A 15,000-nucleotide genomic window follows, 5' to 3' on the forward strand; every position below is an offset into this window, starting at 1 on the left:
GTGTGTGTGTGCGTGTGTGCGTGCGTGCGTGCGTGCGTGCGTGCGTGCGTGCGTGCGTGCGTGCGCACGCGTGCGTGCTCATGCACTTGTGTGTGGGGGTGAGTGTGTGTGTGCACATGTATTGGGGAGGTCTGTGTGCATACATGATGTGTGTGTGTATTGGGAAGGCGTTTGTGTGTGTGCGCGTGTCTGTTCGGGAGGTGTGTGTGTGTGTCTGTGTTCGGGAGGTGTGTGTGTTTGTGTGTGTGTGTCTGTTCGGGAGGTGTGTGTGTGTGTGTGTGTGTGTCTGTGTTCGGGAGGTGTGTGTGTGTGTCTGTGTTCGGGAGGTGTGTGTGTGTGTGTGTGTGTGTGTGTGTGTCTGTGTTCGGGAGGTGTGTGTGTGTGTGTCTGTGTCTGTGTTCGGGAGGTGTGTGTGTGTGTGTGTGTGTGTGTGTGTGTGTCTGTGTTCAGGAGGTGTGTGTGTGTGTGTGTGTGTGTGTGTGCGCGTGTCTGTGTTCGGGAGGTGTGTGTGTGTGTCTGTGTTCGGGAGGTGTGTGTGTGTGTCTGTGTTTGGGAGGTGTGTGTGTGTGTCTGTGTCTGTCTGTGTTTGGGAGGTGTGTGTGTGTGTGTTCGGGAGGTGTGTGTGTCTGTGTTGGGGAGGTGTGTGTGTGTGTGTGTCTGTGTTGGGGAGGTGTGTGTGTGTGTGTCTGTGTTGGGGAGGTGTCTGTGTGTGTGCATGTGTATGTGTATTGGCGAGGTGCGTGTGGAGACCCTACACAGTCTCCTCAGGTTTAATTGACACCTTTGATGTAGCGCCTGCACCTCCCACTGCCTCTGAGATCACGTCAGACGCTCACAGGGGGCGGGGCCAGTCTGCCTATGACCGCTCACTAGCGCGTACTCCTCTCCGCCAGCCCACTCCACTGCTGTTCATTCAGCTTTCTGTGTCAGAGCGAGGCAGAGCCTTCAGCAGGGAGCTCCAGCATGCTACAGTGCATAGAAGGTAAGCGCTAGACCGTCCTCAATCCCTGTCTCCCTCTCTAGCTCCCCTGGATACCCTGAGGAATGCTTTAATGCTTTTCCTCCTCCACGGGGATTTTTCTAAGTGCTTTGATGACCTGGGATGGAGACAACTTTTTTTCTTTTCTTTTTTTTCTCTCTCTCCTCTCTCCTCTCCAGGAATTTATTTGGAGCTGTTGCAGTTCAGAAAAGGTGCTCTGAGTAGTCTGGGTTTTCAGTGCTGCTGTTGGTCTGTGTGTGTGATTTGTTTTCATCTACCCTTAAGCTGTGAGGGGGGGATCTAGTTTTTGTAATTGGTTGATTGATTGTTAACGATGGCTTGTGAAATGGGGTGGCTGAGGTGCTTTGTGTTCTGGGGTTCACTGTTTTGTAAGATCTTGAGGAAAGCAGTGGTCTTCCTTGGGGTTCACTGCTGCCGTACCCTCAAGTTCCATTCGAATAAATCTCTCTTGTAGAGTCTGTCTGACTGCCTGTTGTTCAATGAGCTATGTTGCTAAGCCTGCCTTCAGGATGCTTTTGATTTAGATTCTAAGGGGGAAAGTTAGAAGCGTAATATGCATAACTTCATCACACAACTTGTTCTCTGTCTTGAGCTGAAAAGATGTAGGCGGTGCGGAACTGTGTTTGTTTTTGGGTCACTATCACAACCACAATAGTGTGGGCTGCAACCAACCAAGGGCATTCATGATACTGTTTCCGTCTTCCTTTAACACATTCATTATCTCTATATATTCTATCTCTCGCTCTCTCTCTCTCTCTCTCAAGATACAAATGTACTTTATTTGCATGGCAAGTAAATTGTGTTCTCTCTCTCACTCTCACTCTCTCTCTCTCAAGATTCAAATGTAGTTTATTTGCATGACAAGTGAATTGTGTTCTCTCTCTCTCTCTCTCTCTCTCTCTCTCTCTCTCTCTCTCTCTCTCTCTCTCTCTCTCTCTCTCTCTCTCACTCTGTGGTTTTAGTAAACGGGAATGCGGGCAGTCAGCTGTCCACTCCTCGGTCAGGGAAGTCCCCCAGCCCCTCCCCCACCAGTCCAGGAAGTCTCAGAAGACGCCGGGTAAGAGCCGTCTCCCACAATCCCCTTAACACTTTACTCAAGCCTCCGTACACCATGTCAAATTACAGTCATTTCAAAATATTTTGATGTTACTTTAGGCCACTAATCTTGAAAAAAAAAACATTTTGCTTTGGATCAAGGAACACGTTAGCCCTCCTCACTAAAATGTTTCATTTGGACTTTATTTCAAATCCTTACAACTGTCACATTAAGACCAAGTAATCTCCAAGCTGTTCTGATTTGAGGCAACATTGCTCTGCATGAGTTTTTCCCGAAAATGATCTTCCTAAATAATCCTGTCCTTCAGCTGTGCCGTGTGTTCGTTCCATTTAGTACACCAGGAATCAAATCCGGGATTCTCTTGGAGTCATAGTCAGCTTACTCAGACAGATCCGTGTTGAATTTCTCACATTAACTGTTAGGAGAAAGAGCAATATGGGGGCGTTTGTATTATCTGGATGTGAATATTTTTTCACTATTGTGCCAATACTGCTTCTATATCAGACACATGGGACATATACACATTCGATTAGTGTTTATATATCAAAGTGTCGACAGTTAGTGTCTGGCAACCTAGTATGGTAGAGATAGGCTCCAGTCAATAAGTAATGCTTTGAAAATGATGGCCAGGGCTATAGTGTAGTGCCTGGCTTCATTCATGTTGACACCTCGTTTGAAAAAAGACCAAAAGCTACGGAAAGCCATTAAAACACAAACCCTATCAGGCAGTATCTTTGCGTTTAACGTTAGGAATCTTCTGATTAGTCTGACTCCGTGTTGCCGGGCGATGTTGAGAAGCTAGCAGATTCACTCAGACATTCCGTGCTCAATGTTGCCTGTGGTCATGTGATAACTCTCGACTTCCTGTGTTGATTGGTGTTCAGAGGAGGTTTGTTTGGGTGGGGATGGGCGGGGGGGGGGGGGGAGGTCTGCAGTCATCGCCCGGCTGTCATCCACTTGCATGGCTCTATGAAGTAGTGCTGAAGAATTCTACTCCACTCTGACTGGAAAGTAACCTAGCAACCGCGGAACAGCCTGCAGCCGCAAGACCCCCTGTTCGGCTGTGCTGTGCTACTTGGCTCTCTCTCTCTCTTTCTGGTCGGAGCTGAGGGCTTTATCCGGGCTTAGCTCGCTTTAATCACGCGTCCTGGCCCTATATCCCATATATTCCGTCCCCACTGGCTCATCCGCAGTCCCCTGGTAATGCATATACCCAGCACGGTAGGCTTTCATCAGTCAGAGCCAGGGGTTCAGTTCAGCTCCTGCGCTCCAGTTAGTGTAGAGCTGTGAATCATCGGTGTGTGTGTGCGTGCATGTATGAGTGTGTGTGAGTGTGTCTGTGCGTGCCTATGTATGTGTGAGAGAGAGGGAGAGAGTGTGTGTGCCTGTGAGTGTGTGTACATGCGTATGTGTTTGTGAGCCAGAGGGAGAGTGTGTGTGTGTGGGTAGGTCCCATCTTAACCCCATTTATATTCTGGGGAAAAGAATAAATGAATTATTAAGTTTTGATCTGTTTCTTCCCTCCCGTTTCTGTCAGAGGTGATGAGATGCTCCATCTCCAGTGTACCGCAGACCGAGCACTGAAATTAGGACATGGCTCCTCTCCCAAACTCATACACTATTATTGTGCTGTGCATTTGTCAGATTGTATTTCTGCCTGAGTTACTGAGTTAGTCTTCCATGTCTTAGATGTTACAGTGACTAGTGGTGAAGACCTTGCAGAACTCCAGTGTAACTTGTTCCGTGAATGTAGACTGGCTGTGTTCTTCTGTGTTCCCCAAAATTATTTCCCCCTCTCAAAAATGAAAAATAACCTAGGCGTCTAACGTCTTTGAATCAGTGTCGTTTCTCTACAACCTTTCCCCTAAACCTTGAGTGAACATTTCCAGTAAACCTTGTTCTGCAGTTTTAGGTTATCTTTGTCAGTTGCATGTGGTGAGGTTTGCTATAATGGAGTTTATTATGTATTCATAAAGCATAAGACCAGTACTCCAGTAAGATGCGTCTTAGTCATGACGTAGCCCGTGGGAACCGTGAACCTAACCATGACCTATCTTTGAGTATCTCCATTGTGTCAGCACGGCAGTCCTTCCCTGCTTTAATTATTCAGTAATGCCGCGGACAACTTCTTATTTCTTGTTTGATTTTCATTTTTTATTTATTGTGGTTAGAAATTAATTTGACATCAGTAGAATGGTATGGAATGGACAACATTATTGTGCAATGAATTTTTAATTAAAATGTCCTTTATCTCAGTAAAGGAGTCTCAAGTAAAAGGAAATGGACAGAGGATAGTGTTGATAATGTTAGATATAAACAAAGAACAGGCAGATCTTTGTTGTTGTGCTGGGAATGCACAATCCCCATTGAACCAATGTATTTTATTTTATTTTTTTAATGGAGATTTTAGAATAGTCAGATAACTCCAGCTCTGAAGTATTCAGAATAGTCTCTTTGTGCGCGATTTGAGTTGTGAAAATGTCGCTGCCCAAAGCTGAGCTTTTGTAAACTTCGTCTGGCTGTCCATTCACCCCCCCCCCCCAGGTAACCCTGCTTAAATACGGGGCAGTAACCGCATTCAAAGCTTTGTTTGATTAAATTCAGTTTGCCCGCAATTTATATTTCTCCGCTTTTTTGTGCGACTGTTGAAAAGCTGCTGCTCCCTATGTGACACGACCTTGCACAACACCGGGTCGGCGTGACACCTCCAGCGGCCCTCTGAAGAATAGCGGATTTCACAGTCTAATTTCCTACCACCCGAAATAGGAATAGTTCCCGTCTGTGAAATGTCAGTGCCTTTGGTGTCTAAATGAGGGCTCCCTTCTGTGAACTGCGGGGCTTTGTGTTCGCCGAATACAAGCCACGGGAAGCAATAGACCCCGCAAAGAGCACTGCTTCCACCGCTGAGCTCAAGTCAATCAACTCGCATTGAAAAAATAATTACGCCTTTGAGATAACTTGGAAATTGTTGAGTCTTCATGGACAGGGTTGGGTTGCAGTCGGAGAGGGGATAGTTTCCTATTGGAGGGGGGAGTGCAGCTGTATTTAACGTCACTGTTTCTAGTGGTCGTGTCAATCTGAACCCAACAATGGCCATTGCGGACTGCTGCATTCGCCGTGCCGGCTGTCGGAAGCGTTTTTATGTACTGCATGTCAAGAGCGTGCCCCGGTTTCTGAAATTAGCTGGGCATGCGTACGGTATGAGCACAAGACATGATTATGACCCCCGAATGCATCATTCCTGTCTCATGCTTTGTGACCTGTCCTTCTATGATGTGGGCCCTACTCAGTTCGTATCTAAGCAACCAGCCTGAATCCAAAAACCACGTGAAGGCCAAATGTAAATGCATACATTTTTGTTCCCCTGCGATCAAGTAAAGTTTTGGCAGTCTTGGAATTGAGGCTTTGAATGTTTGGTTTCAAAATGTATGCAATTGCAATATGCAAGGAGCAGTTCCGAAAAGTCTTATTGAGTTATTCTGCTGTTTCTCTGAGGGGGGTGTTAGAGATGAAAACCCTCTCCCTCTCAGCCCCTCCACTTCCAGGGAACATGTGTAATTGGGTCACAAACAGCGGTCTGAGATTTCCCTGTCTTGGCCAGTCGGATCAAGACCATATCAGAGGCTTAGCCTCCATTCCACCCACTTCAAATAGAAAAGGAACATACGGACAATGAGAGGGTAGCTTTGCTCATGAGTGGGATCAGGATTGGAATAAGATTTTTAATACAACAATGTTTATTTATTCACATTATTCCTATGCATTTTTACTGGGGTGAGTTTCTCACAGATTTTGCCTGAGCTGCTTCACCAGTTATTAGCAGCCTGTAGTCTACTGGCTAAGGTATATGACTGGCACCCGGAAGCTGGTTAACCACACATTGCTCCAGGGGGGATTGTTAAAAAAAAAGATGGCTGACCTTCCCATTACACAAAAATTTCTACATAAAATAAAATGATACACAATTTTGAATTAATACTTGTATGTTTTACATCAATGTGTATCGCATTGAAGTCCTATCACACTTAATTTGTGTTGGTCAAATCTAATTCAACCTTCACAATTATCCAGAATGCTCACACTGGTTCACCGACAGAACGGTACACATGCACAGCGGCTTTGAGGAAAACAGGAAGCAGTGCCCTTATTTGGGAAAGTAGGTTGAAGCATTTCCAGGCAAGGCCCTGATGCTGTCTGCTCTGTGCCAGGCAGGTATTATTAGTGCCTCTTGCTTAAATGGTTACCATAGAAACACAGGTTTTATTACCTCGGTGCCTCCCTAAGTGGTGAGCGAGGTTTAGAACTGCGAGCGTATCGCCGCTGAGTAGACCGACACTTCAGGAGGTGCCAGTCATCCTAATTTACCACGGCTGGCGGTATTTTTTTCTTCTCCTATTTAACAGAAAGAAAATGTTGTTTATACACTCTTTTTTTTTTTTTTTTCATTTGACATAACCGTAGCATAAACAAACCGTGTTATGTAAATACTAAAAAAAGCTGGTCAGCCAAGGCGTCTCAGACACATACGCTTTCATTTTGAGCGGCTTCTCGCTGTTCTCCAAGCCTCTCGACACCTTTCGGAGGTTGAGATCACATCGCGTTCTGATACCCAAGCAGTGCTTGAGGTTGAGGAACTGCCAAGGCTTTCTGTGGAGATTTGTTCTGCTCAGTGCAACACTCAAACTCAAAAGAGTCTAAAGATGGCCGCCGCGGGCGGAAACTGTAGCGAGACTAGACTCCAGTGCACTCCGCTCGCCCCTGACAGTCTACCACGTTATGGCAATCGGCTGTGAGTGCGCTTGTGCAAGACCCTTTTTACACTTCCTGTGATGTGTAATGTTTCAAAGAGGGTTTGAAAATATGCCACTGGAGTGCAACGGGGCTTTTTGAAATGCCGAGTGACAGCCTTCAGTGGACGTGACGGGTGAACAATGTCCCCTCTGGGGTCTGATTAATGTGGCTTTGACTGTTCCTCTGTATTGATGAGGGAGTAGTGGCCGAGTTAACCCCTCCTGTAACAACTGTAACACTGTAAAACTATGTCCCCCTGCTCCCCCCTAGGGCTCCCAGCACAGTGGGTCCTCACTGTCCCTGGCGTCCACCAAGGTCTGCAGCTCCATGGATGAAGGAGATGGAGCAGGAAGTGAAGGTACAGGACTCAATTTGCTAACTAAAGTGAAATACTCCCATGATTTTCTGTTGGCATTTTGACTTCAGAATTTCAGTCCAATTCCTGGATTGGAAACGGAATTGAGCTCAGTCCCTGGAGGAGATGAGGTGGTCTGACTTGTGTTGATCAACACTCCGTTTGAAAGACTGTGTTTAAGAGGTGGTTGTGTGCTATTCAGGAATTGGACTTTGAAACTGGGTTTACTTCTATGCAAGGATTTGATCAAAAAAAATAAAATAAATAAAAAAATAAATTTACTGATGTACTCTGAGGAATCTAGCCCATGGCCAAGTTTGAATGAGGGACAAGTTTGGGTCATATGCCGAATAGTCTTCCGAAAAAGGATAGGCCTGGGTGTTTAACCCGTCACCGTACCCCTCGCTGCAGTGGAGCAGATGGACGAGTACCCCCAGGTGCCAGCCTCCATCGCAGAACGCTACAAAGTGGGCCGGACGATCGGGGACGGGAACTTTGCGGTGGTGCGCGAGTGTGTGGAGAGGTCCACGGGGAGGGAGTACGCCCTGAAGATCATCAACAAAGGGAAATGCAGAGGAAAGGTAGGACCTGCTTGGTTTTTTTGGGAGGGGCGCTGCCCTTCACCAGTTGGGTGAAGATGCTTTTGGAGGAGGCGTGGGGCAATGGGTGTAATTGGTAATGGTGACTCTCCACTTTAAACTAATTGTTGTGTTTTCTCTGCAAAAACCTGAAAATAAGTTAATCTCAACAAGTATTTATGTCTTATATTCAGACTTAAAATCTTATTTCTATTACTGTTTTGCTAAAATAAGACAAAAATATTGACAATGGGGTAAGAGTTTTTCTTTGAGACCCAAGCTGTTTGATTGGTTGATTAGGTTCATGACTCCCCCAGCACTAGTGATTGGCCATTTCAAGTTCATTCATTCATTCATTAATTATCCTAACCCGCTTATCCTGAACAGGGTCGCAGGGGGGCTGGAGCCTATCCCAGCATACATTGGGCGAAGCCATTTCAAGTTGAAGTGAGAAATTGAGGGGGTCAAAACAAGGGAAAACATGGTTAAAACATGGCGATAAGGCAAGGCTGTATTCTCTTCCAGGAACATATGATCCAGAACGAGGTGTCCATCCTCAGGCGGGTGAAGCACCCCAACATCGTGCTGCTCATCGAGGAGATGGACACATACGGCGAGCTCTACCTGGTCATGGAGCTGGTCAAGGTACTGCTACCTGTGGCTGCTGGATCCAGTGAGGACCAGAGTGGTTATGCTTCCGCTGATTTCCCCTTTAATAGAGTTTCCCCTCTGCTAGTGCTCGTTCAGCTTGTGTCTTGCCCAAACCCCACACTCTCAGCGTGCGCGGACTAATCCTTTCGTTCCGTGTTTTTGCTTTTAGTCTTACGTCCATTTTTATTATTTATCCGAAAATACGAACATCTACGCACATTCATATTATATAGCTTGACGCATTACCGAGATAAATGTTCCGTGTAAAGCAAAGCTATAACAATTATCCCGCCACTGAGTCATAGTGACCAGGGATCAATTAAAAAGTCAATAGTCAAAGAGCCGTGGCATCCATTTTGAATTGCCTCGGTAGTTAAAAACTGGCCAGTTCGGCAAATGCTTTGACAGTGTTAGATGAAACGAGTTACGATTTGAAGTTTTGAGATGAGTTTCCAGTCTGCGTCACTAGATGGGCAGAGACAAGCCTAATGTAGTTGTTAACATGAATTGTTCATGCACAGATACATTGACAGAGCTGTACAGATTAACGTGTCAGTAGTAGTAATTTAACAACTGCGGTAGTTAATGCCCATTCATGGAACCTTATTGTGACTTCTCCTCAGACAAGACCAACTGCTTTTGAGAATAGTCTCTCTTCTGAGCCTCTGCTCCATCTTGTTTTGTGTAGGGGGATTTTAATAAATGCCACAGAGCCGAGAAAACGGACCAGATGCAACATTTCTCGGCCTTTGACAGCCTCTCGAACGAGCAACGTTTTTATGAAAACGAGGAGTCTGAGAATATGGTGTTTTAGAATAGAATTGTGAAAATGTTTGACAGTGCTCAGTTCTGATGGGTCTCTAAAGGCTGTACTTAAAATATAGCACCACTCAGTCATATTTATAAGTGCTTTGGATTAGCGCACCTCCTGTCCTGTATCACCATAAATGTTGAAGTGTAATCAGCTTGAACAGCTCTTTTTTGTTGAGAGAATTGTTATGGGCTGTGTAGTTAATAAGCACTTACAAGAGCACACACATTAACAGACATCCAACGATGGGCTCAATCAAACTTAATTAATTTCAATAAAACAGAATAAATCTGCTAGCTGGGCAGAATTTTAAGCATACTGTAAAGGTGTTGGTTGTTTTGTTGGATTGCATCCAGTCTCCTGCTGCAGTGTTTGATTGTGTTTCTTTGTTTGTGTGCCTGAAGGGGGGTGACCTCTTTGATGCCATCACTTCCACCAGCAAGTACACAGAGCGTGATGCCAGTGGCATGCTGTATAATCTCGCCAGCGCCATCAAGTACCTGCACAGCCTCAACATCGTACACCGTGACATCAAACCAGAGAACCTGCTGGTGAGGGCAGTGTGTGTGTGTGTGTGTGTGTGTGTGTGTGTGTGTCTGTGTCTGTGTCTGTGTCTGTGTCTGTGTCTGTCTGTGTGTGTGTGTCTGTGTTTGTGTGTGTGTGTGTTTCTGTGTGTGTGTCTGTGCGTGTGTGTGTGCGTGCGTGTGTGTGTGCGCGTGTGTGTGTGTGTGTGCGCGTGCGTGTGCGTGCGTGTGCATGTGCAAGTGTGCTTGTGCCTGTGTACGTGTGTTTGCCGAAGAGACAGTAGGATATTTCTCAGAATAAGAGCACTGGTAAGTGAGCCGTCCTGAATGGGCCAGTGAGGTCCTCCACTACAGAACCGGTGAGTCAGTGACTGCAGCACTGTCGGGTTCTGGCCCTGCTGAGATCCGGCCGGGCATCCAGCCTCTGACTCATTGGTCTTTTCTGAGATTTGATTTCGCTGGGCCTTTTCTTTTCCTTTTTTCCCGGAGACCCCGGTGGTCCCCGCTCGTAACTCTCGCTGCCGGAAGCTTCTCTGGGCGCTGATTCACGCGCGCGCCTCGGCGCACCGGCGCTGGTGGGAGGTCATGCGGAAGCGCTGCCCACCGCATCGCTTATGAAACCGCCAGATGTGCGAGAGCCAGATGTGCGCCAGAGATAGCGAGCGAGCGGAGCCACGGGAGGAGCCTCGCAGCCCGCTTCTGAATTCAGTCAGAGATGTGATCTCACCCGCACTGAGAGGGGAGGGGAGAGGGGAGCAACCAGCCTCGCTAAATTCAGTCAGAGATGTGATCTCACCCGTACTGAGGGGAGAGGAGAGGGGAGAGGGGAGGAGGAGAGAGCGGAGCAACCAGCCTCGCTAATTTCAGTCAGAGATGTGATCTCACCCGCACTGAGAGGGGAGGGGAGGGAAGGAGCAACCAGCCTCACTAAATTCAGTCAGAGATGCGATCTCACCCATACCGAGGGGAGGAGGGGCGAAGGAGCTACCAGCCTCGCTAAATTCAGTCAGAGATGCGATCTCACCCGTACCGAGGGGAGGAGGGGCGAAGGAGCTACCAGCCTCGCTAAATTCAGTCAGAGATGTGATCTCACCCGTACCGAGGGGAGAGGAGAGGGGAGAGGGGAGGAGGAGAGAGTGGAGCAACCAGCCTCGCTAAATTCAGTCAGAGATGTGATCTTACCCCCACCGAGGGGAGAGGAGGGAAGGAGAAACCAGCCTGGCTAAATTCAGTCAGAGATGTGATCTCACCCGCACCGAGGGGAGAGGAGAGGAGGGGAGAGGAGGGGAGAGGAGAGGGGAGGAGAGTGAGTCATAGCTTCAGTGAGCTCCCTCAACAGCCATCGTGTGCGTTTCTTAACATAAAGCCAAACGCCCCGGGCGGCTTTTTAATATGACAGCCACCCCGCCCCAGCAGGGTTTTTTACCGCAGCAGGTTCTTCATTTTCTCAAGTTGAAGAGTCACATCCACAAAAAAACCCTTGTTACATCAGGAATCAGATTCTCCTATTAGTCCATTTTAATCATTCGGATGCCCGCCTTGCCTGTCGAATCCTGCTCGCACACTTTGATTAGAGCTTCTCACAGCAGTAGTCATGCTCCCCGTACCCTTCGCACTGGAGATGGTAGCGTGTGGCTGGGAGCATGTTTTCCAAAAATTAATTCCACTCTTTCCTACTCGAATAGAGCCTTTTAAGGCACAGTGGAACATACGTTATATAACCCAGCCCTCCGGCGTACGTGATCTAGTCTGTTCTCAAAGGCTCCCGCACGCTCTGATCTAAACCCGTCTCTGCACTGCTCATATCTGGTAAACGTATGCAATAATGTGCCAATAACCATCCCTGAACATTACATAAAAACATTAATATGTGTGCCTCAGTGCAATTCAGCCACCTTTATTCCACTATTATTCTCATCTTCAACATGCTCATCGACCTGCTCATTCGGGGGTCTTGCTTTGGGTTCCAGGTTTACGAGCACCAAGACGGGAGCAAGTCCCTGAAGCTGGGAGATTTCGGGCTGGCCACTCTTGTGGACGGCCCGCTGTACAACGTGTGCGGGACCCCCACATATGTAGCACCAGAGATCATAGCCGAGACTGGGTGAGTAACGGGGGTGGGCTTCTGGTGGGGTTGGAGACCCTGTAAGTCATGGAGTGTGGGTTCACATTGTTGAGAGAAGAACCTTGAGATTTTCGTGCTATCAATGGTGGAGGAAATTGGAACGAATAGAAAACATTCAGTGCATTTAGAAGACGGGTCGTGGGTTGGAAGGCAGGACAGAGGACCTATTAGCCTAGATTTGATATCAGACCTGGGTGAAATACATAATTTTTTTGGATTCAAATACTCTTCTGTACTCGATTGATCTGACCTGGTGCAATTGAGCCAACCAAGGCGAGGTTCCTATACACCAGAGAAGATCAGTAAAGCATAGAAAATGAATTTGAATCCAAAGCAGTTACGTATTTGACCCAGGTCTGTTTGATATTTTAAAAATGTATTTGGGGGAGCAGTATAAAAGGCATTTAGGTGGTCTAGAGGCCTACCAGGATTCAGATTCACCTTGGCCCCACGCTCACTTCCAAACATGAACTTCCTGTTGACGCCCTTCTGACTCTCCTCACAGGTACGGGCTGAAGGTGGACATCTGGGCTGCCGGCGTCATCACCTACATCCTCCTGTGCGGCTTCCCTCCTTTCCGCGGGTATGTCCGTGACCTTTAACCCTGTCCCTCTGTTTACCTTCTGCTGCATTCACCCAGGCAGTGTGGACCCTGCAGGGTTCCCCCTCAGACTCCTCCCCCCTCACACGCCTGCCGTTCTGGGTCAGGTGTCTGCTCTTCTGCTGCTCTGTAAACTCATTGTGACAGCCTTCTGTGAAATGCACTGTCCAAAAAAAAAAAAAACGTGGATTATTTGATAAATATGCTGGATTCATTTAATTTATTTGTTTATTAATATAGTTCTGTGGAGCTAATACAGTGAAACATTGACACTTTGTCACAAACAAGTCCCCGATGTTTTCTATATCCAGTGGAGTTGGAGCAAATTTCCAGAGTGGTCTCCAGATGGGGCTTCTATGACAGCTTTTTGACAGCCCCCACACATTACCACTTAGTGATAGATTCATCTTTAACTCATTCGCTAAAATTAAAATGGGGTTATTAAAATGTAAACTTGCCAACTCCTGATGTTTGATTTCTTTGTTTCTTTTCAGGATAGTATCAGTTATATGCTCTAATCAAATTGAGTGGCTATATCTTGAACATTAATTATTTATAATTTTCATAGAGTCTGAAGTTTGAACCTGCCATACCTCAGTGGTTATTGTGCTCTCTTAGCTAGGACATTCATCTAAGAAATGGCTCAAATAATAATAATTGTACCCCACTTAGGTGCTTGCAGTATGGGCAAATATCCAATGGCACCACTGTAGGTCTCTGTAGCCTGTTTGATACTTGAGTTGAGTGCCCGTCAAAAGCCTCTTGACTAGCATATCATTAGCACTGACGTACTATTTACAGATCTAATGCTGTAATCATAGAAAGTGTTCATAAATTATGAATCCATTTGAATCGTTTTATTTATTTGGCAGAAGCAGTGAAGATCAGGAAGCACTCTTTGACCAGATTTTGATGGGACAGCTTGATTTTCCTTTACCGTACTGGGACAATATTTCCGACACCGCTAAGGTTTGTATGTGCGTGTATGTGTGAGTGGTTGTGAGTTAATGAGTGTTTCTCAGAATTATGGTAGTCAGAAATGAGTCACTCTAGAATCCTGGAATCAGGGCTTGTTTGGAGACTGCTCATGTTCTGTTCTAAGAATGAACATGTGTACATGCATATATGTGTGTGTTCTCTGTTCTGTGTTCTGTTTTCTGAGTGTGCGTGTGCCTGTGCACGCATGTGTATGTGTCTGCTCTGTATTTTAAGTGTGTGTGTGCGTGTGTGTTCTGTATTCTCAGTGTGTGTATGTGGGCACGTGTATATGTGTTCTGTATCTTAGTGTGTGCATATGTATATGTATGTGTGTGTGTGTGTGTATGCGTATGTGTGTGCTCTGTATTCTGAGTGTGTGTGTGTGTGTGTGTGTGTGTATGTGTATGCTGTATTCTGAGTGTGTGTCTGTGTGTGTATATGCTGTATTCTGAGTGTGTGTGTGTTCTGTATTCTGAGTGTGTGTGTGTGTGTGTTCTGTATTCTGAGTGTGTGTGTGTGTGTTCTGTATTCTGAGTGTGTGAGTGTGTGTGTGTGTGTGTGAGTGTGTGTGTGTGTCTGCTCTGTATTTTAAGTGTGTGTGTGTGTGTTCTGTATTCTCAGTGTGTGTATGTGGGCACGTGTATATGTGTTCTGTATCTTAGTGTGTGCATATGTATATGTGTGTGTGTATGTGTGTGTGTGTGTGTATGCGTATGTGTATGTGTGTGCTCTGTATTCTGAGTGTGTGTGTGTGTGTGTTTGTGTATGCTGTATTCTGAGTGTGTGTGTGTGTGTGTATATGTTGTATTCTGAGTGAGTGTGTGTGTGTGTGTGTGTATATGCTGTACTCTGAGTGTGTGTGTGTGTGTGTGTGTGTTCTGTATTCTGAGTGTGTGTGTGTGTGTGTGTGTGTTCTGTATTCTGAGTGTGTGTGTGTGTGTGTGTTCTGTATTCTGTGTGTGTGTGTGTGTGTGTGTGTGTGTGTGTGTGTGTGTGTTCTGTATTCTGAGTGTGTGTGTGTGTGTGTGTGTGTGTATTCTGTATTCTGAGTGTGTGTGTTTGTCTCCCCTCTGCAGGAGCTCATCACATCGATGCTGCAGGTGGATGTGGATCAGAGATACTCTGCTCTCCAAGTGCTGGACCATCCCTGGGTCAACGTGAGTGCAGCGCACTGCTGCTCAAACACTCCTTCTAAAGAGGACAGTTCTACAACAGTGCTGCCCAATCACGTGCCGTGGAGGTTTTCAGTCCAACCAATCACTTCACCTGCTGATTTCACTAATCAACGCACCCTCAACCAGAGAGGAGGGCACTGATTGGTGAAATCAGCAGGTGTAGGGATTGATTGGAATGCAAACCTGATGCTCTCGGTCCTCCTCAGCACACGACTGGGCAATACTGTTTTAGAATAAATGTCAACTGGTACAATGTACAAAACTAAAGTTAATTATTAGATCAGCTATTTGTTAAAAAAAAAGAAAAAAAAAGTGCCTCACTCCTCCTGGCTGCTCAGCCGAATAATGGAGCGT

General features: G+C 46.4%; 1 protein-coding gene across 8 annotated transcripts in view; it reads left to right on the forward strand.

The window, feature by feature from the left end:
• The window catches only part of dclk1b (doublecortin-like kinase 1b), a 74,578-nt gene that overhangs the window by 54,110 nt on the left and 5,468 nt on the right, over positions 1 to 15,000 (forward strand). For 6 of the 8 annotated variants that reach the window (XM_061216889.1, XM_061216890.1, XM_061216891.1 and 3 more), the window contains exons 7-15: positions 1,963 to 2,057; positions 7,119 to 7,206; positions 7,615 to 7,784; positions 8,307 to 8,426; positions 9,648 to 9,794; positions 11,738 to 11,871; positions 12,398 to 12,475; positions 13,366 to 13,462; positions 14,548 to 14,628. In XM_061216889.1, coding sequence (XP_061072873.1) covers positions 1,963 to 2,057; positions 7,119 to 7,206; positions 7,615 to 7,784; positions 8,307 to 8,426; positions 9,648 to 9,794; positions 11,738 to 11,871; positions 12,398 to 12,475; positions 13,366 to 13,462; positions 14,548 to 14,628 — 1,010 coding nt within the window. Of the gene's footprint in view, positions 1 to 819; positions 983 to 1,962; positions 2,058 to 7,118; positions 7,207 to 7,614; positions 7,785 to 8,306; positions 8,427 to 9,647; positions 9,795 to 11,737; positions 11,872 to 12,397; positions 12,476 to 13,365; positions 13,463 to 14,547; positions 14,629 to 15,000 lie in introns of those variants that run through there. The other 2 variants (XM_061216896.1, XM_061216895.1) reach the window with 2 other exon arrangements.

The sequence above is a fragment of the Conger conger genome, chromosome 13 (assembly GCF_963514075.1).
Source record: "Conger conger chromosome 13, fConCon1.1, whole genome shotgun sequence".
Taxonomy (NCBI): domain Eukaryota; kingdom Metazoa; phylum Chordata; class Actinopteri; order Anguilliformes; family Congridae; genus Conger; species Conger conger.